This window comes from Rousettus aegyptiacus, unplaced genomic scaffold (assembly GCF_014176215.1).
Source record: "Rousettus aegyptiacus isolate mRouAeg1 unplaced genomic scaffold, mRouAeg1.p scaffold_m13_p_4, whole genome shotgun sequence".
Lineage (NCBI taxonomy): Eukaryota > Metazoa > Chordata > Mammalia > Chiroptera > Pteropodidae > Rousettus > Rousettus aegyptiacus.
This window is the reverse complement of record NW_023416307.1, coordinates 140,951,242-140,972,100: the sequence shown is the minus strand read 5'-3', so window position 1 is coordinate 140,972,100 and position 20,859 is coordinate 140,951,242. Positions and strand designations below refer to the sequence as shown.

Here is a 20,859-nt window from a genome sequence, read left to right as displayed (position 1 = left end):
CCAGCTTCCCCACCGTTGGATATGAGATCTCTGGCAAGTTACTTCATCTTTGCACCTCGGTTTCCTGATGTGTAAAATGGAGTTTTCAAGAGTTACATGAATCAATATAGTCTCATTTCATAGAACTGTAGTGGGTACACAAGAAATGCCATGTAAATGTATTGCACTCTACTTGGGGGAGAGGGACAAGTAAACAGATAAATATAAGCAGGATAGGGGGATAGAAAGTGATCGAAAGTGTCAGCTTGGGGACAGGGTATGTGGTTTGGATTCGGAAATGAGTCTTAGATTTTTGAAAGACTTGGTCTTCCATGGGAAAGTGAACTTTAAACATACCTGTTTATATACATGGCATGTTGGATGATTTAAAAAGCATGAAAATGAGCTCTGAATAAAATAGATTTCTCATTTGGTAAAATAATTACTCATACTTATCTGGAGGTCAAACTTACCCTTAACTCAGCTGACATCTGCAGTAGCCATAAGAAAGGTCATGTACTCAAGTCCATGGCATTGGGATCAAGTCAGCTTAGTAAACCTTACATTAGAAATAGTTATAATCGACAGGTTCTAACTTCACAGCTCTCAGTAGAGTCATTGTGACAAAACGGCAGCCAAGTGGCTTACATCTAGAAAGACTGAAAAACCCTCCTATAAAAATTAAAATAAAAACTAGAGGGTAAAGTACAGCAACCATAACATTAACCTGAGGCCATCAGGAAAATGTTACAATGTATTCAGTGTATTTTGCATAAAAGATAGAGAATTGTTAATCAATTTGAGAAAAGTGTGTACGAAGTAATATTTGATTATTAAAGGGATAAACATTTACCTAGAAAATTCACTCAGGCCAATAGAGGGCTAGATAATTGCCACCAATAAACGAGAATTAGTATAGCATTAGATTAGCGAGGAAGACTCTTGTCTGGCTCTGCCACTTTTCACCTGTGTGACCTGGAAAATTACTTAACCTCCATGGGCCTCAGTTTCCTCATCTATAAAATTTGGACAGTAATGGTAGCTGCCTTATAGATTTGCTGTGAGAATTAGTTAGTGCATAGAAAGCACTTAGAATGGTGCTGGCACAGTGAAGCCGCCATGTAAACAGTTGCTCTTATTATTGCTGTTATTGTTACTAGATAAGTTCTTGGCCAAGTGACTTAACTTTTCAGTGCCTCAGTTTCTTCACCTGTAAGTTGGAGATACGACACTACCCACCTCCTAGGGTTATTCTGAGGATTGGATGACAACATCAAAGTGCTTATAATAGTAAACCCTAAATAATATTAGATTTTAAAAAATAAAATGAAGATTATTTGTAACATTGAAGATAAAACTTTGTTTTCATGTTATTTCTAGTGTTTATCATCAATGGATTGAAGTCAGTGGATATAGACAAATGATTTAAAATAAGCATGACAAGCTCTTCAGATTGAATAGTGCGACTTCCGATGATAATATTTATAACAGCTATCATAATAACAACAACCTATATTCCTATAGCTATCGACAGTTTTAAAGGGGTTTCACTTTATTTTATTTAGTTCCAACTCTCTACCACCTTAAAATGAGGATGTTGTTGTTTCTATTTTTGGTAAATGAGGAAACTAATAATTATAGAGGTCCAGGGACTTTCCAGGGTCACTCGGCGAGCAAGTGGAAACCAGCTCTCCCCCACCACCCTTTCGGCTACATGCCAGTGGTGTAACCAGAAAAATTCACATTCCCAAACCTTTAACCTCTCATCACTGGAGACAATGGCGTTCATATAATGTGCCTGTGTATGTTACACTTGACATACATGTGAATACCCATCTTTCCATTAGGAAATTTTATTGCCCTGTTCATGTGCATTTGTACTAGTCCATACTTAACATGAATATCTTATTTACTCCTGGCTTCCTTGTGTTTATAAAGAGATATTTGGCAAACCAACATTCTGTAAGAACTGGATACTTTTCAGCTGGGGCAAACTTACTATTTGCTGATGTGTTTTTTCATTATCTTTATTCTCCACATCTAACCAATGATACTCCAGTTATACTTGGAGCTTCCAAATAACATTTTATAAGATTTTTTAAAATTCATTTATTTATTCATTCATTCAGCGATCACTTATCGAATACTTCTTTAGTTACAAACTAGTAGTGTTGTGCTGGATGCTAGGGGTGAGCAAATTGGCTGTCACTTCTATCCCTGACTAGTTTACAGTATACTAAAGAGATAGAGATATATATATATTTATTGAATTATTGCCTGAATCAACCCCTTTTCTTAGAGCTGCAAGGCAGTGATTGATGGGGCTGTGACCTCATCAAGGAGGTCAGCAACTTTCTTAAAGAATAGATACTTGAGCTGTGAGATGACGGATGAGCCTGCCAGACTTATCTATATCGATCTGGTCGTTGAGTCCAGGAGATTAAGTTCTGGGGTGCCCAGGAGAAGCAGGTCTGGGACAAAGATTAGGGGGCCGGATATGAATGGAGCTGCCTGGGAGGCAGAGGCATAATCTCATGGAATACCTCATAGGCCTTGGCAATTTTTGTTTTCATCCTAAGAGGGATGGAAAGCCCATAAAAGTTTAATTAGTCAAATTTGTACAATAAAAAAGGGTGCTTTTGTGGCTGTGTGATGAACAGATTTTTTGTTTTCGGGAGGAGGGAGAAATTAGAAGTTGGGGCACCATTGAGAAAGTGATTGCTATAGTTCAGGTGACGATGTAGCCTAGGATTTTGGCAGTGAGCATGGAGAGTGAACAGACAGGAACCATATTAAGTAGAAAAAATAGTGTCAGGATTTAGTGATCAAATAAGCAAGGGGGTGAGGAAGAGGAAGTATCATTTTTCCGAGGCTCATGCCAAAGTTCTGTGCTTTATTTAAGACTATTTTGTTCTGTAAGTTGACTGTAGCCTTAGAGGCCTCTACTCATTCATGTACCCATCATTCACCTCTTCCCAGATTCCTCAAGTCCAGTTCAACTCATTTACTCACCACCTCACCAGACTACTCTCAGGGTCTTGCCTCCATCCCATGGTTCTCTTTCCTGGAATATTCTTTACCCACCTTACTTATTCTTATGGACCTACTTCAAGTCCCCAGTTCATGGGTCTTTCCATAGCTCTCCAGCCCACAATGATCTTTCCTTCCTCTAAATTCATTCAATTTGTAATCTCTTGTGAACATTAATTTTCTCTGCTTTTTGGCATTTCTAGTGTTCTTATTTAATTTCTCATTTTAGGCTGAACTGTAAGAAGTTGTCCTACATTTAAAGTTTCAATATTATTAGTTTCATAATGTTGACTACATATGTATGATTTCCCACACACACTGAATTTATGGGGATTTTTTTTTTTTTTTTTTTTTTTTTTGCAGTGCCCAGTACTGTTTTGTGCACAGAGCAGGATAAATAATAAAATGCACTTAAAGTGAAATGTTATTAGATGAAATTTAATTTAATTTTATGGCTCAGAAAGTACTTTTAGTTTCTTGCAGTGCTGCCAATTGTTATAAACATCAGTATGTTTATCGAGTGTTCTCTTCACCCCGAAAAGGTCTATGGGTCGTGCTGAATTCATACTCACTTGTTACTAATCCATGAATCCATACTCCTTACTAATTTGCAAAGCCATACTCACTTATTACTAATTCGTGAATTCATACTCATTACTAATCCATGACTCACTTATTATCTTCACTTAGTACCATGGTGGTTAACTTTGGGGGGAAGACATTTTGGACCATGTCTTATTTGGTGCATTATCCTCAGGGCCGGGCCTACATGAGGGGATCAGTAATTATTTCTTGAAAGAATGAATGAATATCATCATTACCTTTCTCTGGTACACAAAAAATAGAGTACAATATAATTTTATTAAGTTTGGGGCTAATGGGAAAAGAGAAGTTTGGTGTGCTACTTTCATTGACTGGTTAATATAAATCCTTTTTTTTTTTTCTCCTTTTCAATATCACTACTTAAAACATGGGTCTGGGTTCATTTTTTCTAACACAGGCACATTATAAACTCTATCATTGGGTTAGCAGCCACACAAGGCACGAACACAGACATATCACAAGTAACATTATGTAGTGGCAGTTGAGGGGACAAATAGAAGTTACATTCATATCTGTAGGTATTTCCCTTTATCACAAAAGATAAGAGTTTGAATGGGAATAAAGCTTGAAAACAAGAAAATGAGAAGTGGTGTTTGTTGCCATATATTTTAGTTGATGTTGGAGCAGCACTTCAGACCAACTCGGGTTAGCATTAGCCAGAGGAAAATGGAGATAAAGTCTTAAAGGAGTGTGTCTCACGTATAGCCGGTGGTCAATAAATATTTAGGGGAATGAGAGGTCAATAGTCAGAATACTATAATAATTTTATTATGAAACAAGTACTTGTTTAAATAAAAAAGAAAATTGTTCAAAGTATAAACCATTTGCATAAAAAAGGTATCAAGTCTATTATTGACTCAGGAATAAGGCCATGATAATACTTGCCCTTAGCTGGAGACACACTCCTGCCCCTGGAGGTTCTGTAGCAACTGTGTCTTTGTTTTCTACGAAGATGATGATATTACAATACACCACCTACCTATTTCACAGGAGTGAACCAGGATGAATAAATGGATGTTTGTAAGCACTCCAGGGCCCGGGAGGTGAGGTTATGCAAGCGTCGATTGTTATTTTTTTACTCTTTGCCCTCAGCTAAGGGCCAATGTCAAGAAATTCTCTTTCCCATCTATGCCAGAATTTGCCTTTAAGATTTAGATTCCGAAGGTGAACTAGGCTTCCTTCTCCTATTCGTAGGCACATTTTTACCTCTTCGGGGCTCAGTTTCTTCATGTTAAATGAAGGGCTAAACCATAATCTGCAACCGATGACCTGTGGATCTGCTTCATAGTCCTGTGCAGGTGCTTCAGTTTGTTTTGCTTCATTTTTAATATGATTTTGAATCCCTTTAGGGAAGGTATGCCTGCTCAGTTTTGACTGAAGCCCCGCCACTCTCTATCATCTACTCTGTACCTATCATTCACTTATATTCTGTTCCTGGGCCTGGAAGGTGTTAGAACCCTGATATTAGATGTTCTCTGAAGTTCTTTCTTGTAATTACTGTGTTTACTCTGCTAGTTCCACACACGTTTTCCATCGAAGAACCATAACAATGTAATATGAGGGATAAAGTTAGGCCTACAGTTTAGAGAATCAGACTAGCTTTCTGAAGTATAATAGATATAAACGGGATTATAGGGGGTCCTTGACTTTTTGATCACTTCACTTTTAAAATGTGTGTGTGTATGATTTTCTAGTAATTTGTTCAATTTAAGTTGACATTTCCCGTGCAGAAGACATAGTTTTCTAAAACACAATTAATTTGAAAAGACCAAGTTCTTGTATCTGTGAGATAAGGAGCAATTATTCTTTGTAAAAAGAAACCCTTTCTCTAGTCTCGAAGCACTTAAATAAACTGCTCAAGTGGCCAGCGCATTTTTAAGTATTCGAAATAATTTTAGACTTACATAGAAGTTGTAAAAATAGTGTTTCCATATACCCTTCACTCAGTTTCACCTAACGTTAGCATCTTGTATCACCATGGTGCAATTATCAAGATTGAGAAAATAACATTTAACCAATGCATTTTAACACATTTTTGTTATTTCTGGTTACTTTATGTGAATCATATCTTGTTTTAACCATGTTTTTTTAAGAGTCACTATTTAAGGAATTTTAAGAAAAATATATCTACAGTAAAGGAACTGGAGAAATGATTTTTCATTTTGCAATGCCAGTTAGTTATAAGGCTGAAAGTTCTCTAAGTTTTTTTAATGTCTACTTGAGCACAGATAGAACTGCAACTTGTCATTTAATATGGAGGTTAATTATAATTCATCAACAGAATGAGAACCCCCTATTGTTGGAACAAGAAAGTTTTTACTTCCTTTTGTGGTAGGGTTCATAGCAGTTTATTTTAGTGCTTTTTCAAAATAATAAACCTGATGTAGCTAAGCTGGTAATTAACTTTAGTCATCCCAAACTCTCTTACTGTTATTACTTTCCCAAATGTTATTTTTTAACCATTAGTAAATGCAGTAAATAAAATAGAATGTTTATAAAGATGCAACCTAAGAAAAAAGGTATTTGTGGGATTTGAAGCTATTTTCCACAATAAATCAAATGACTGTTTTATCTTCAGCAAAGATGAGGCCATTTAAGGGTCTTTGATCATCTAAGTTAACTGTGGAATAAAAAAGAATTTCCAGGTAGAGAATCTGAAAACCACATCAAAAATACTCACCATATTATTTAGTTAGTGGGTTTATGTTGCACAATTTAGATTAGTTACAGTCAATAAAGTAATTTTTCTGTCATCTGTGTTTATCCTGCAATTACCAAGTGATCATAAGCAAATGAGGTGTGTGTCTCTGGGGACTTCTTTTAGCATTAATCCAAATTTCAGATGACAGAAGGTTAGGTATTACTTTTGAGTGTTTCTTTTAAAAAATGGTTTAAAAAATTCAACAATGAGTTAGAGCTGTGATTATTTCTGAGCTTGACTAAGGCTGTAAACACCAACCCACTGAGTGACCTGTGAGGTATGGAAAGATCTCCTCTCTCTTGTTGGAGATAGTATTTGGGTCGACGACTGAGTTGTACAAAGGAAAGATCTCCAGAGTTTCTGTCCTTAAAGTAATATGCATTTGGATTTTATATATGAATTTTCACTTCTCTGCACATTCCCATTTTTTTTTTAAGAAAAAATACTAAATCAAAGGAAAATCCATGTGAACACAAGTGTTTGTATAGCAAGTATTGTAGTCTATTTGGCCCCATCTCATCTTTAAAATAAAGGGTAGAAAATGAGTGGTTTTCTATTTGTGTTTTTAGCAGTGGAACCCTTTTCTCAAATGAAACTCTGCACTGTTTTTAGCAGTGGAACCCTTTTCTCAAATGAAGCAAACCCCAGAGAAGCAGGGCTTGCTTAGGTTTCAGTGGGGAGCATTCAGCCATAGCTATTTGGCCACAAGCTACCCCCTCCCCGGCTCACTCTTTCTCCTTCCTGGCTGTCCTAGAATTGACAACTCGGTTAGTCACCTCGGGCTCTGTACTTAGGGTAGTGGTTCTCAGAGAATCATCCAGGGTTGCTGTGTGTGAAAACATTGTAATTATTTGAAAAGATAGACTTCAATTACCTAGGCCAGCACTATTTAGGTGGTGTTCAGACTGGTAGGTAACTAACTGATCCATGAGAGATAAGTATAAAATTGAGAGGAAGCATTTAGAAATGTTTACAGCAGTTCAACTTTGCCGTGATAGCCAGCCAAGCACATGGTCAGTGGACTTACCTGATATGGACCAAAATTATTGGCCCTGAATAGATTTAAAATTAAAAAAAAAAACAAAAAACAAAACAAAAAAAACAACCAACTTCATAGATAGTTTGAGAAGCACTGTTTGTAAATATTATCTAATACAAAACTCTAATTTCTCTTTTAAAGAATGAATAAGAGGGAGAATTCCTGAATGTGTTCAAGACAATTATAACATTACAAATACTCATCAATCGATTTGATTTATTAAGGGTGGTTTATGAGAGATTTTTGACTAAAAGAACAATGATAGATTTTGAAAAAATAATTTGTTTATCCATTCATTCACTCATTTTTTGTTGTTGTTTGATAAATATTTATGGTTTGCCTCCCATGTGTCTGGTGAATAAAGGAGGTCCAGTCTCTGGCCTCGTGGGGTAATACGGCCTTTGCAGTATTTCATGCATAGATTTGTGATGTGTTGAGTACAGGCCTCTTTGGACACTGAGGAGGAGTACAGGTTTGGGGGATGTGGGTCAAAGGAAGCTCTAATTCAAAAATTAAATAATTTTTAAAAAGCAAATGAGTCACAAACCATGGTAAAAAAAAAAAAATACCTAAGCCACTCCTTACAGATTGTGACACAATGTTTTTTTAAGTTCTTAGACTGCGCCTACGCTTTGCCACGCATTGTGCTAAGTGCTGCTCTGGGTGCTGGGGATAGATCTGTGGATAAAACCAGGCGCAATCGCTGTCCACACGGGGCTTATGATCTCTTGAAAGGAAACCAATAAATGGACAAGCGGATTTTTGACATCGATGATCTCCAGGAGGAAATAAAACAGGGTGAGGTGGTAAGTGTGAGTGTGGAGGGGTGAATATGTTGCAAAGGTTCATCAGAGGAGCCTTCGCTGAGGAGGAGACATCTGAGCTGAGACCCAAAAAACACCAGAGAGCCTGCCCGAGGATATGAGAGGGGAACAATGCGTGGCAAGTGCCAAAGCTTTCGGGCAGGAATGAGGTTGGCATGCTTATGGGCCCGGGAGAAAGCCAGCTTGGCTAAAGTGGAATGAGCAAGAGGGAGAGGACAGAGGCGCCCAGAGAGGTGAAAGTCATGGTGAGAAGCCAAGTGCGATAGGAGGCCACGGGAAGGTCCTAAACCACAGAGTGGCCTGATTCGATTCAAATTTTAAATTAATCCCATGGGCTCTTGGGGATATAGAGGAACAAAAGTGGAAGCAGAGAGACTAGTGAGGAGGTGGTGACAGTGGTGTAGGCAAGAGAGATGACGGCTCGGAGTCTAGTGTGGTAGCAGTGGGAATGGAAGCGAGGGAAAGCTGACTGGTTTCGTTGGTGGCTTGAATGGAGGAGGTAAAGACGAGGGATCAGGAACTTTGTCTAGTCACTGGGTGGTGCCAGTGACTGAGATGGGGAGCACTAGGGGAATTTGGTACTGGGGGAGGGGATCAAGAGTTTCGTTTGGGGGTGTGTTAAGTTTGGGGTTCCTGTTAGACATCCAGGTGGTGACAGTGCATTGAGGAGGTCAGGATGCGGTCAGGGGCGAACACATAAATGTGGAATTACAGATGGCACATAGGGCCATGGGACTGCAAGAGCTCACTTAGGGAGAGGAAGTAGACAGAGAAAAGGCCAAAGACCGAGCTAGCTGCTAAGCTGCGAGGTCATGCTAGGATCTGGAGAGGTCAAGCAAAGGACGAGGGAGACTCGACTCAGTAGCTGAGAGCTGCTGCAGTAGGCCCTGCTCAGCGTGTATCCACAGCAACCACAGTTCCTCCAGTGGAGTCGCTGATCACCGTGGATGACATGGACATTCACCCCTTATGACGTGACACCCACCCTTGTGACTGTTTGTTTGTTCCAGGTATTGGCTTCGATGTTCTTTTCCTTCTAACAGCTAGTTCCTGTATCTTTTTTTTTTGGAAGACTTCCCACAAGCTACCAGAGTCGTCTTAATCCCCAGGCAAGTGCCTTGGGAGTTCTGACCTTCCCTGGTAGCCCTTAATCAATGATGGAAGGTGACAAGAAAAGCCGAGCTCCCTTCCCTCAGGTTTCCACAGCTCAGAGGCATAATCTACACACTCCAGGCTTCCCTTGGAATCAGAGTGAAGCTACCCCCTGGAGAGCTCTTGCCTTAGGTAGCTCCTTGGCTTGACCTGCCTCGAGAATACTTCCTCAGTAAGTGTCTTCCTCTGGACTTAAGATCTGGACTTCCCTCCCTGTCACTGCACACCCTTCTCCCCATTTTGTATTATTAGCACTGGTGTCATCATTTTTTGTTACTTTAAAATGAGATTAGATAAAATATTTAGAGCATTCCCATTCCCAAATTTTCAGGTTTTTTTTTTTTTTTCCGGAATAGTTTTCTTATTAACAGCCGTCAAGTGGAAGGGATTTTGTTTTTTATCCTAAAGGCAATTGTCTGTTTCTACTGATTCTGGCGAATTTGCTTACTGTTTAATTAAGTGAAACATTTCCAGAGAGTTATTTATTTTCACTCTTCCGGCTCACAGACTAGACACTAATCTTAAACTGATAAAACTATTAGATGATTATTTCCTGTTCACACACTGACTCAATAAAATTCTGAGGATTAAACAAGGGAATAAGGCAGAGTGTTTAGCAGAAGAAGCCTGTGAGCTTTTCTACAAATTTTCATGTGCCAATCATTGTGGCTTTCATTTCCTGCTTCTAAAACAGTCTGCAGCTATGGTTTGAACAGGAATTCGAAGCCGTCGGGCCAGTGTGTCTATGTGGAATTTTCCCTCTGTCCTTGAGGGAAAAGTAAAATTAGATTCTATTTATTTTGACTGGATTTCCATTTATTTTAGAAACTTTGGGGGATATTTTAATATTTTACTATAAAAAGCACTTGGATCTTTTGCTTTTAAAGAATAATTTACAAATCACCTATTCTTCCTTTCACCTAACTCCTCCCTCCCTCCCTCCTTCCCTCCCTCCCTCCCTCCCTCCCTCCCTTCTTTCCTTCCTTCCTTCCTTCCTTCCTTCCTTCCTTCCTTCCTTCCTTCCTTCCTTCCTTCCTTCCTTCCTTCCTTCCTTCCTTCCTTCCTTCCTTCCTTCCTTCCTTCCTTTCCTTCCTTCCTTCCTTCCTTCCTTTCCTTCCTTCCTTCCTTCCTTCCTTCCTTCCTTCCTTCCTTCCTTCCTTCCTTCCTTCCTTCCTTCCTTTCTTCCTTCCTGCCTTTTGAGTAAAGCTGATGCAAGATCATATCTCTCTTTGAATACCACACAAAACATATTTTAAAGTTCCTAAGTGAGTTTTTCTTTCTTTGTGGTAGAATCATGTGCCCGTAATAGCTTTTTTTTACCTTTAATGGTTTTCAGTCTGAGATTTGACATAGTAAATGTTCAATAAGTGTTTGTTAAATTAATTAATCCATGATGTTATGTCCTAGGCACAATTCTAAAATATTAATAATGTGCTTTTCTTGGTGTGCATCAGTGATGAGAGCCTTGGTCCCCAATTTTAAAATCCAGCTTAACACTTTGTCACAAATATGACAACTGTATTTGGAAAATAACTTTTAAATCCTTCGATTGTCTCTGAACATTTCACAGAATTAAATTTCACTAGATTCTGTTGCAGTGAAACGCTCATTGGCAATTCCTTTTGCCTCTAAATTCCTCTGAAACACTTGGATTTTGACTATCGATTTCACGAGACATTGAGGTATGCAGTTATAAGAAAATAAAGCACGCTTTTTCATGCCCGAAAAATACACTGAAGTCAAAGTGTGGCATTGAAGCACAGTGGAAAATTTAACAGCCAATCAAATTAAACCAATAGTTTGTTTAATTTTGTATTTGCTATGTAATTGAAAGTATGGATATCTTCAACTTTTTGTGTCTATACTGGAAACTAAAACAACTGAATAAAAAATTCACCAAGGGAAACCTATCAAACAAATAATAAATTGCTTTGTCCATTACTCTGTCCACATTGATATTTTGAATGGAGGGAGAAATAGGATTAAAATTTATTCTTCAAAGGGTGACCATGATAACTACAAAGCTTTATTTGGAAGATTGAAATGCCTGTTAGGTTTATGTTCAGGCTGGCCAGCCTTACTATCCTGCCTGTTTAAAAAAAAAGACAACAAAATTTAACTGAGTAAATTTTAAAGATCTTATTGGCTTTATTCAGCAGTTCATAAATTGGGCAGCATCCAATTTAGCAGATGGAAAGGAGCTTCAAGTTGATAAAGAAAATGAAAGACACTTGAGGCAGAAGGGAACAAGAACAGGGAAGTTATACTAGTCAAAAAGCAGATCGGTTATTACAAGCTTACTTTACCAAAAGGGTATGGTAAGGGTTTGCGAGGTAAATTATATAACTAATGCTGATCCGGTGATTCTGGAATGGGTGGTTTATAAATTTCTGTTTTTTGGAGAGCTGAAACTATAATTAAGTCTTGGTTTTGTGACATGGAACTTAGCATAAGTGACTCCATTTTTGGGGTTTATTGTCTTTTTAACAAGATGATTGACTGAGTTGAGGGGCTGTGCAAGACTGACTCAATTGTTGCAGAAGAGCTCGAGTAGAATTGATCCACATGAGGATTCAGGTGGCAGCCTGAAAGCTTTAGGAGTTGTGGAAATCCAATGACATTTTGTGCATTGCCCTCAACGCTAATGCATATTTGCAAGTGGACGGAGCTTTCTCTGGGACTCTTAGGAGCATGACCCATGATGAGGGAGGAACCCTCTGAACTAGCAGCATGTAGTTGAGGATACTTGTCAAAAAATACAAATAAGTCATAAAAGCTTTATTTGGGCTTTAGGTATTTGCTTATAGATATATATTTGGGAAACCCCAAATGGGAGCACTCTTTCTGACATGCAGAACAATACTTGTTGGGGCAATGGGTCAGAATATTTAAAATTAAGGATGACTCAGAAAATAAAGGTCCATTGGCCACTATAATTGTAAACCATACCCTAAAGGCTTCTGAATGGTAATAGTAAATAGTATTCATATAAACATTTTTATTGTATTAGAAATATTTATTTTTGCATATTTAAATGAATGTTATAAGTGATTCACGCCTGTATTGATTGAGAATATTTTGTAGTACACAACCCAACTAAAGTTTTTCTCTCTGGTTTACTTTGAAAGGAATGCAATGTTAATTCTGGGGCATTGATGGTTTACAATGCCTGATCAAGACAAAAAGGTGAAGACCACAGAAAAATCAGCTGATAAAAAGCAGCAAGGGATAACCATCAGGTAACCCCCTACTGACTCTTTGCTAATTATTAACTCAGGCTGTGGCTAGTGACCAGATTAACGACTTTTTGAGAAATATAATAGACTTTTGACAACTGCTACTCTGGGTTACAATGTTTCCTGAAATATTTGATCAATTCTGGAGTTCTAAAGGAAACGTTTAGTATGTGTAGATTTCAGTCCATAAAAGCAGGCCTCCAAAAGACAATGCCATAACTAGTTCACCTGGAACTTTCTATTGGTTGATGTTGTGTTATTCTTTTTTCTAGGGACTATTCAGATCTTATAAGACTTCGGTGCCTTTTGAACGTTCAATCAAGCAAACAGCAGGTAGTGTTTCCAAGGAATGTGCATACATCAATGAAAGAGAAATCACATCTTTCCAAAGGGATCGATTTAACATCTTTATGAACAATATGTCTACCTCTCTTTGTTCTTTCACCTGTTTTCTCTTTCTTTCTCTGGTTGTTTCTCTCATAGCTGGTTCAGGTTCTGCCAAGACTTGGCACACACAGCCCTTCAGTCTTCTGCTCTCATGCCTGGGTCCAGCTTTAGCCTGTTCTTATCACCATGGTCTTCATTACTAATGCTCTTCAGTCTAGAAACAGTGTGCTCTTCTAGTGAGTGCTTGATGTTCAAGTTCAGAGCTTTAGGGCAATTGATTTTTCCAAAGCACTGTTTACAACATTCCCTTCTCCATACTCTACCCCTCCTTATGCTTCCCACTAGTTATAGCCCCACTTTTGAGGCTTGTTGCAAATTGAATCTCATGGAAGAGAGGGGAAAAGAGTGAGTTTTGGCTAATTTTTTAATAGAATTTTTATATTTTTATTAGAGAAAGAATGGTACCTCTGCTTGAATTTATCTCTTAAAGTTTCTTTTTTGGTTTTGCTTATGTAAGACTTTGAAGAGTTATGAGATTAAAGGCATCCATGGAGGTTTGGGGAACAACAAAGCAATGCTAACAACAACAACAAACAACAGACACTTATTGGCATTATCAACTCATATATGGCAGATATGGGACTTGAACCCTGGTGGCATGGCTCTAAAGTCTATTGTGTTATTCTTGTTTAATTTGTTTAAGAGCTCATGTGGTTGTTACTCAGCCCTGATGGCCTTTTTATATATATATATATATATATATATATATATATATATATATATATATATATATATATATATATATATATATCAAACAAATATACCAGAGAACAATAGCATTTTTATGTGTTTATTTATAGTGGAAATGACTTTTAATAATTCGATGGCATATAAAGGCCAAATAGTGATAGTTCATCTGTAGGGAACATTTACTATGTGCCTTACAGTCTACTTGCATTACCCTGCATATTAATGAAAGCTCCCACTTTTACAGATTAGGAACCTGCGTCACAGAGAGATTAAGTGACTTTCCCAAGATCGTACGAACAGCTAATGGTGGAATACAGATCTGAACAAATATGCCATCTCCGCAGTGCTTGCCTCTAACCATTGAGATAGCTTTTAAATAATTCAGAAATTAAATTGTGTACAGTTGAAAAAAAATAGTTGAGTAAGCATTGATCTGGAGTAAACATGGCCTTAAAATATCTTTTTTTTTTTCCTATCAGTTCCTTCTTCTTTGTTAATAATGTTACAGTCCGCCCCGCACCACACACACACACACACACACACACACACACACACACACACACACCACCTCCCCAGGAACTTTTTCCTTCTTATTCACCTATTTCAGCAGTCACTCTAATACTTCGTCTACTTCTGCATTGCTTATTTATCTTTCTGGCTCACTGCTCACAAAGATTCATGAATAGTTGCCTGAAATCAAGTCCATTCTTTCTTAGTAAGGTAGGCAGGATGACTCAGCGTACTGTTTTGGTTGTAGTTCCCATTCTTTCTCACTGTGAGAGGTAACCAGAATGTCAGACTTCTGTTTTTTTTTGTTTTTAGTATTTCCTTCTCCTAAATTTCTTTCCTATAACATCTTAGCTATTTCTAAGACTCAAATCTAATGACACCACCTCCACAAAAAGCTTTCCTTTGTCCTTCATTCTGGAAGTGAATCTCTCTCTTCTCAAAGCACCTTCTTTCACTGTCGTGGCATTATTTTCTCCCATGTTTTGGAAACGTGTGTCTACATGTCTACTTCCTGGCAGAATGATCTATTTCCTGATGCCAGCAACTTTGGCTTTTGCCCTTGGTTCTTTGTATTCTATGTTCAGTGAGTTCTTGGTCAGTTTTTTGCAAATTCAATTGTGTCTTAAGAATTGGGTTATCTCATGAGTATGTATAGCCAGGGCAAAAGAAACACCAAAGGTGGTTTTTAGCTGTAATTTTTCAACTTCGAAGTTCGTACTCACTACATCTGTTGTTTTTCCTTTCAACACTACTTCCTTGTTAACACCTGGTTAGCTTAATTAAAGGGTGTTTAATAATCCACTCCCCAACAAATTTTAGAATTTGCAGTCTGTTATCTGACAAGTTTATATGGCATATATTTTTGTGAAATATTTCACATATACGACAATATGTCTTTGTAATGCATGAATTATTCAGAAAGTAGATGGTTTTAAGGAAAAAGGAAAATAACTGTGCTCATCTATATGAAGATCCTGAGGTTCACAAAATTCATTCCTAATTGTTTATAAAACTTTTATACACTTGTAATTTTGAAATAATAAATGTTATTCTGAACATCCTATTCTCCTGTCCATCAAATAATGCGGAGACATTTATAGAAGAAAGATATTGGAGAGAATAAGTCAATTTATTTATACCTTACTTGTTCCAGAAAGAGTGTAAGGAGGCTTACAAAGATACATAGAGTATGACAGGTTATCACAAATTAAAACCAGGGCCAAAGAAAGAAAGAAAAACAAGGGTTGGGGACAAAGTAGAGTCAGGGTCAGGCAGAAATGCGCATCAAATGATGCAAGCAGGCCATGCACTGGCCCTGAGACTTTCAGCAGGCTATGTGGAAAGGGAAACCTGGGATTAAGGCCCGCTCACCTGAATTTCTGTTTTAACAAGTCCTGGTCTGTTATTTGCAAATGGGCCAAGTTAGCCAATTAACCCAGTTGCAGAGGAAATCTACTTTATGGGTTTGGGCAGAGAATTGCAAGAACTGAATGTCCTTCATGTCAATTTCTAATGAGCCAAGCCATTTCCGTCATTGTTTCCTTGTGTTCCAATGTTCTACTTTTGCTGTCTGGGCTGTTTGCTCTGTATCTCTGCATATCTTGCTTTACCGCATTAGAGCCTGCTGGTCTGTGGCACAGTCCCACAGTCTGATAGAAATGGGGGCAGACACACACTGAGGCAGATGCCCCCCACTTCTTCATAAGCAGGGTTAGAATAATCATAATCTAATGGAAACAAGTAACTCAAGAAAAAAGAATTGCTCCAGGGTTTTAAAGTAATGGGAAATTACGAAGTTGGTTGGAGATTTCACCAGATGTTTTCACAAGTCTTGAAATAATCTGGCTAGAGCTGGAATTTCGATTTTTTCCCCTCCCTCCGTTTAAAGCTATAGGGAGCTGAGGAATTGGTTTGCAACAACAACAACAAAAAAAACAAAAAACAAAAAGAGAGAGAGAGAGAAAGAAACAAACTAATTCATTACAGGTCCATTAAATGCCTTTGAAATAAAAGAGGTTTTGATAGATGCTGTGTGAAGAAAAAGTATAAGACACAGTTCTTATGGTCTGAGAGACTAGACGTAAGAAAATGTGTTGCTATATGACCAAGCAGGACATGAATCTTGGATAAATGGTATGGATGGTGAATATATGGATTTTGAGAAGGATGAGGAAGCCACTTTTAACTTGAGTCACAGGGGAAGGAGATGGTTCTTGAAAAATGGGCTGGTTTTCCATCTCATTGATGGGAAAGGCATTCTAGATGAAGTGAATAAAGTAATGAGATATCTCAAGAAAAAATAGCAAAATAGCAAGCATTGAAGCAAAATGGTGACCAGACATTTCTGTTGGAAATAGTGATAAAGTTATAAGAAATCGTGCAGTGTCCGAAGGCCCATCTGCAAATTTTATACTTGACCCCATAAGCAGCAGGGAGTGTTGAACTTTGCAAGCAGAAGTGACATGATCAAAATTTCAAAAAGGCCCTTTGCGTCATTCTCCAGCCTCTTTCCTTTCCACTCATGTTATTCAAGATGCTCGGTACCTTCCAGTGTCTAGAGCACAAATAATTTTCTTTGCCTTCCGGCCTGTGTAAAAACCTGCCTGGGAGATTCTGGGTTACTCCTGGCATCCTGGTCCATGGCCCACCCTATCATCTTTACTTTCTACCACAACAAACCCTTGTTTACTAATTTTGCAGTATGTTCTCAGACTGGTTTACAGACTCCATCCCCATGGGTTTGTAAACTCCTTGAGGGTAGAGGCCACGGCCTTTCTGCTTACTATATATTCAGTGTCTCACAACATCTGGCAAACGATGTGCCTGCAACAAAGATGCTGAGTAGATAAACTCATCTGGAGGTGATTTACCAGATGAATCAATTCAGCAAAGAGACTGGGGAGAAAGGGAGCATTCATTCAACAGCTTCATACTTGAATACCTACTAAATGTGCCAAGCTCTGTGAGAGGTGCTAAGGACACAAATAGACAGATGCAATGCCATCTTCAGGGTGGCCAAATTCAAGGAGAAAATGCTGATGTGTAAATTGGACATCGTACTAGACCACACAAAGTGCTGTCAGAGGGATCAGCATAGTAACGTCGCCAGGGAGGTAGAGAACAGCTCAACCACGAAGGCGTGGGCAGGTGCTTACCTGGAAGCTATCTGAGCTGAGCCCTGAAATGTGATCAGAAGTTACCACCTGTAGCACATGCCCAGGTGTGGAGTGGTCAAACACTACGGTGGTTTCTGGGATGTGTGACCAGGTTAATGCAGCCAGAACTTGGGCCATGGTTTTTTATTCACATCACATTTTGTCTGTCTGTCTGCCTATTTTGTGTAGACTTGTGGATTCTTATTTTAGTGTATGGTGGATTTTGTTTCAAATACTGTACAGCAAGTCATTCCAAAACATAGTGGTTTAAAGCAACAATGATTGTTTATTGCCTCTCACCTATTCTTTGTGTCATGGATTCAGAGCAGCTTTCCTGCATGGTTCTGGCTCAGGTCTCTGATGGGGTTGCAGTCAGATGTCAGGTAGGCTGTGGCCCTGTCAACGTCACCTGGGGCTGAAGGGTCCACTTCCAAGGTGACTCACTCCACAAAGCTGGTAGGTTGATGCTGTTTGTTGGTAGGTAGCTTCTCCACAGCATAGTGTCTGGGGACGGGGGCCGAGTCCCTCCAGAGCTCATCACTTGATGTGTTTAAAGATACAATTTCGTCCTTTCAAATATTGTGAAAGGTGATGATGCTAGACTAGAAGGCAGGGACAGAACACAAGGGGAAAGATTATCTCAGTGCGAAGAAAACTTGGGTAGGAATAGAACTCTGAAAAGGAAATGGGCCGACTTAAAAGTGTGTTCCTTGGCCTTGGAGATACATAAATAAATGTTGGAGGACTGAGAAGGTTGGGGAGGGAGGGAGATTGTTTGAATGTGAATCTCAGCTCCGTCCCTTTCTATCTGTGTGACTCTCAGGCAAGTCGCTTAGCGTCTCTATGCCTCAGTTTTCTCATCTATAAAATGGTATTTAGCTCGGTGGACCAATCCACTACTGCAATATGACAAGATCCTGTTTTACAAGATGGAAGATTTATTATTAATATGTTGAGAGAATTCAACTGTAGCTGGCATATGATGCAGAAGTTTTTTGGGTTTTGGTGTTTGTTGTTGTTTTTGCTAGCTATTTAACAAATTGTCATTATAATGAACTGTTCTATTAGCCAACTGCCTGAGGGGAAGTTAGACATTCTCTTTGGATAAGGAAATGATGTATTTATGCAGGTTTCTGTCAAATACTTTGATAGAATAAGGCAACAAGTACAATATATTTTAGCTTTATTTGATAATTATAACATGTAGAATGGAATGATTTACTAAACATTAGATCCTTTATTTTGTTATATTGTGTTCTACTTAACTCATCTGTAATAATTTAGCTAGTTATAAAACATCCTCTGTTCACACTCTGGAAAGCATAGGCTGTTTGCACTATGTTCAGCTTTACTCTGGTACAAGAAACAATTTTCAAGGTTTTCCTAATTATACCGGTAAATGAAATTATTTGAATGCTGATAACTTGACAATTTATTATATAAATAATTACCAGTGCATATTATAAGTGGAGGTGTGCTCAAGTTGTTGTAGTTGATGATGTAAATTTTACTTTTCTTTTGGTAAATTCTATAATATGTTTTCATGACTTTTATAAATGATCGAATAATCATAATGTTTAGATAATTAGAAGTGATCGAATCTTCTTTACCTTTATATTCCTGACACTTGACAAATAGTGTGTACGTTTGGTAAATGTTAAAGAATGAGTGAATGAATGAATGAATGAATGAATTGAATGAACAAATGATGACTCATTCTCAGTTTGGGGATCCTCAGTTTGAGGATCCTGAAACACTCCATTTTGGTTGCATATTTGAATCACCTGAGAAACTTTCAAATCTCCTAATGCCCAGGCCTTGGCCAGACCTGTATCCCCAGTACTGTTTGAGGTGCCCGGGATACACCACTGAACAGAAACAGCCCGGTTCCTGCTTGTGTCCAGCTGACACTTAATAAAGGAGACTGAAAATACATAAATAATTGTAAGATATGGCAGGTGGTGAGAGAAGCTATGAAGAAAAATGAAGCAGCCTAAGGTAGAGAGAATAAAGGTCAAAGGTGTTTAAATCTTGGAAAACCCCTTCATTTGACATAACTATCATGTTAACTATTGGTTTGGGAAAAACTTGTTCCCTTCATTCTGTCTCCCCCTACCCTCTTTTTGTTACTTTCTTTACCATTGCTGAATCGTTACCCTCATGTACTCTGTGCTTCTATTTCTGTAGCTTCCAGCCATCAACTTTGATAGCGCCCAAAATAGCATGACGAAGTCTGAGCCCGCCATCAAGGCAGGTGGACACAGAGCTCGAGGTCAGTGGCATGAGTCCACAGAAGCTGTTGAACTTGAAAACTTTAGGTAAGAAATCCAGTATCTCCCTTGCTTTCAGCATCCTACTCTAATTAGCTTAAGGTGTTATTTAAGTTTAGCACAGGAGCTAAAATTTAAAGCCCGTTTCAGAATTTACCACGGGATTCTTAATTTAATCATCTTAGTTAGTGCTTAAATCATTCCCAGAAATAGTGTGTAAATAACAGGCTTAGTGGCTGCAGCTGAAACTGACCTGGGAGTTTCAGGATACCTTGCTGACATTCCTTTGGCATTTGCTCCACGAGGAAGTGATTCCACGTTGTTGACCTCGCTAGGCTGAGTCCAAACTTTGTCTTTAGCCTTCGGTCTGTCCATACCCGGCCAACAATAGGAGGCATAAAGGAAGCTGTTGCTGTAAACAGACGTGGTTGTCAAAACAGGTTTTCAGCTGAAGGGATTACACCTCACCTTTAACACTGAAAGTGTAGGCCCATGTTTACCTCCTCTGTCGCCATGTGGGCCTTCTAGAAGCTGCGCATTCTCATGGGCCACTCCCTTTCCAGGAGCTGGTTCTGTCGGTTTTACAATGCACTAAGGTCATTTGGCACAAAGTGCCATGTAAATAACGAATGGCATGAAATGCCAATATGAATATTCTAGAGCGATCATTTATTTATTTGGCCTGGATTTTGTTTCACTGTCATTTTATGACAGTGAATTGAATAGTTCACAGAAGTCACATAATATTATATGAGTTCATATTTTGAAAATATACATTTTAGTGACGAGCACTACATTCTTTCTAAATTGTTACGTATTCTGTCTACCAGTGTCCATGTACTAAGAAACTGTTACGGCCCTTGCCTGGCTAGCATAGGGGCACACTGTCCAATGACATCTGCAAAGGCAGATCGGTACAAATGGCAGCAGTATAAGGCTACAAAGATTGCCTTTGAGGTGGTACGTTCGCGTAAATCCAGCTTATTTGGCCTTGATCTTAAAATTAGTCTACTTTAGTATGCACAAAAATGTTGTATCATATTCTATGGCAATGTAAGCTTTTCATGCATTATCATTTATCCTCTCTTAGTTTTAAAGTTGAATGTTTAAAGGTATTTTTAAACTCTTTGATATCAGAAAAAAAGAAGACAAAGCTGGACTATCTCAGGACTTTGTTACCCACACACACAGTCAGCACCATGAAATCTCTCAGGGTTGAAGGC

The 20,859-nt window shown here is 38.4% G+C and overlaps 1 protein-coding gene and 1 long non-coding RNA gene across 5 annotated transcripts in view; one reads left to right on the top strand and one right to left on the bottom strand.

Moving 5' to 3' along the window:
- The window catches only part of NEK10 (NIMA related kinase 10), a 187,183-nt gene that overhangs the window by 5,610 nt on the left and 160,714 nt on the right, over positions 1-20,859 (top strand). For 2 of the 4 annotated variants that reach the window (XM_016149580.2, XM_016149578.2), the window contains exons 2-4: positions 12,457-12,567; positions 12,837-12,897; positions 19,554-19,684. In XM_016149580.2, coding sequence (XP_016005066.1) covers positions 12,494-12,567; positions 12,837-12,897; positions 19,554-19,684 — 266 coding nt within the window. In that variant the 5' untranslated portion in view covers positions 12,457-12,493. Of the gene's footprint in view, positions 1-4,913; positions 9,501-12,456; positions 12,568-12,836; positions 12,898-19,553; positions 19,685-20,859 lie in introns of those variants that run through there. The other 2 variants (XM_016149579.2, XM_016149581.2) reach the window with 2 other exon arrangements.
- On the bottom strand, positions 17,197-20,360 carry LOC118601686. Its single transcript, XR_004950507.1, has 3 exons — positions 20,137-20,360; positions 19,890-20,048; positions 17,197-17,968 (listed from the first exon to the last, which is right to left on the bottom strand). It is a non-coding gene; the product is annotated as an uncharacterized LOC118601686 (long non-coding RNA).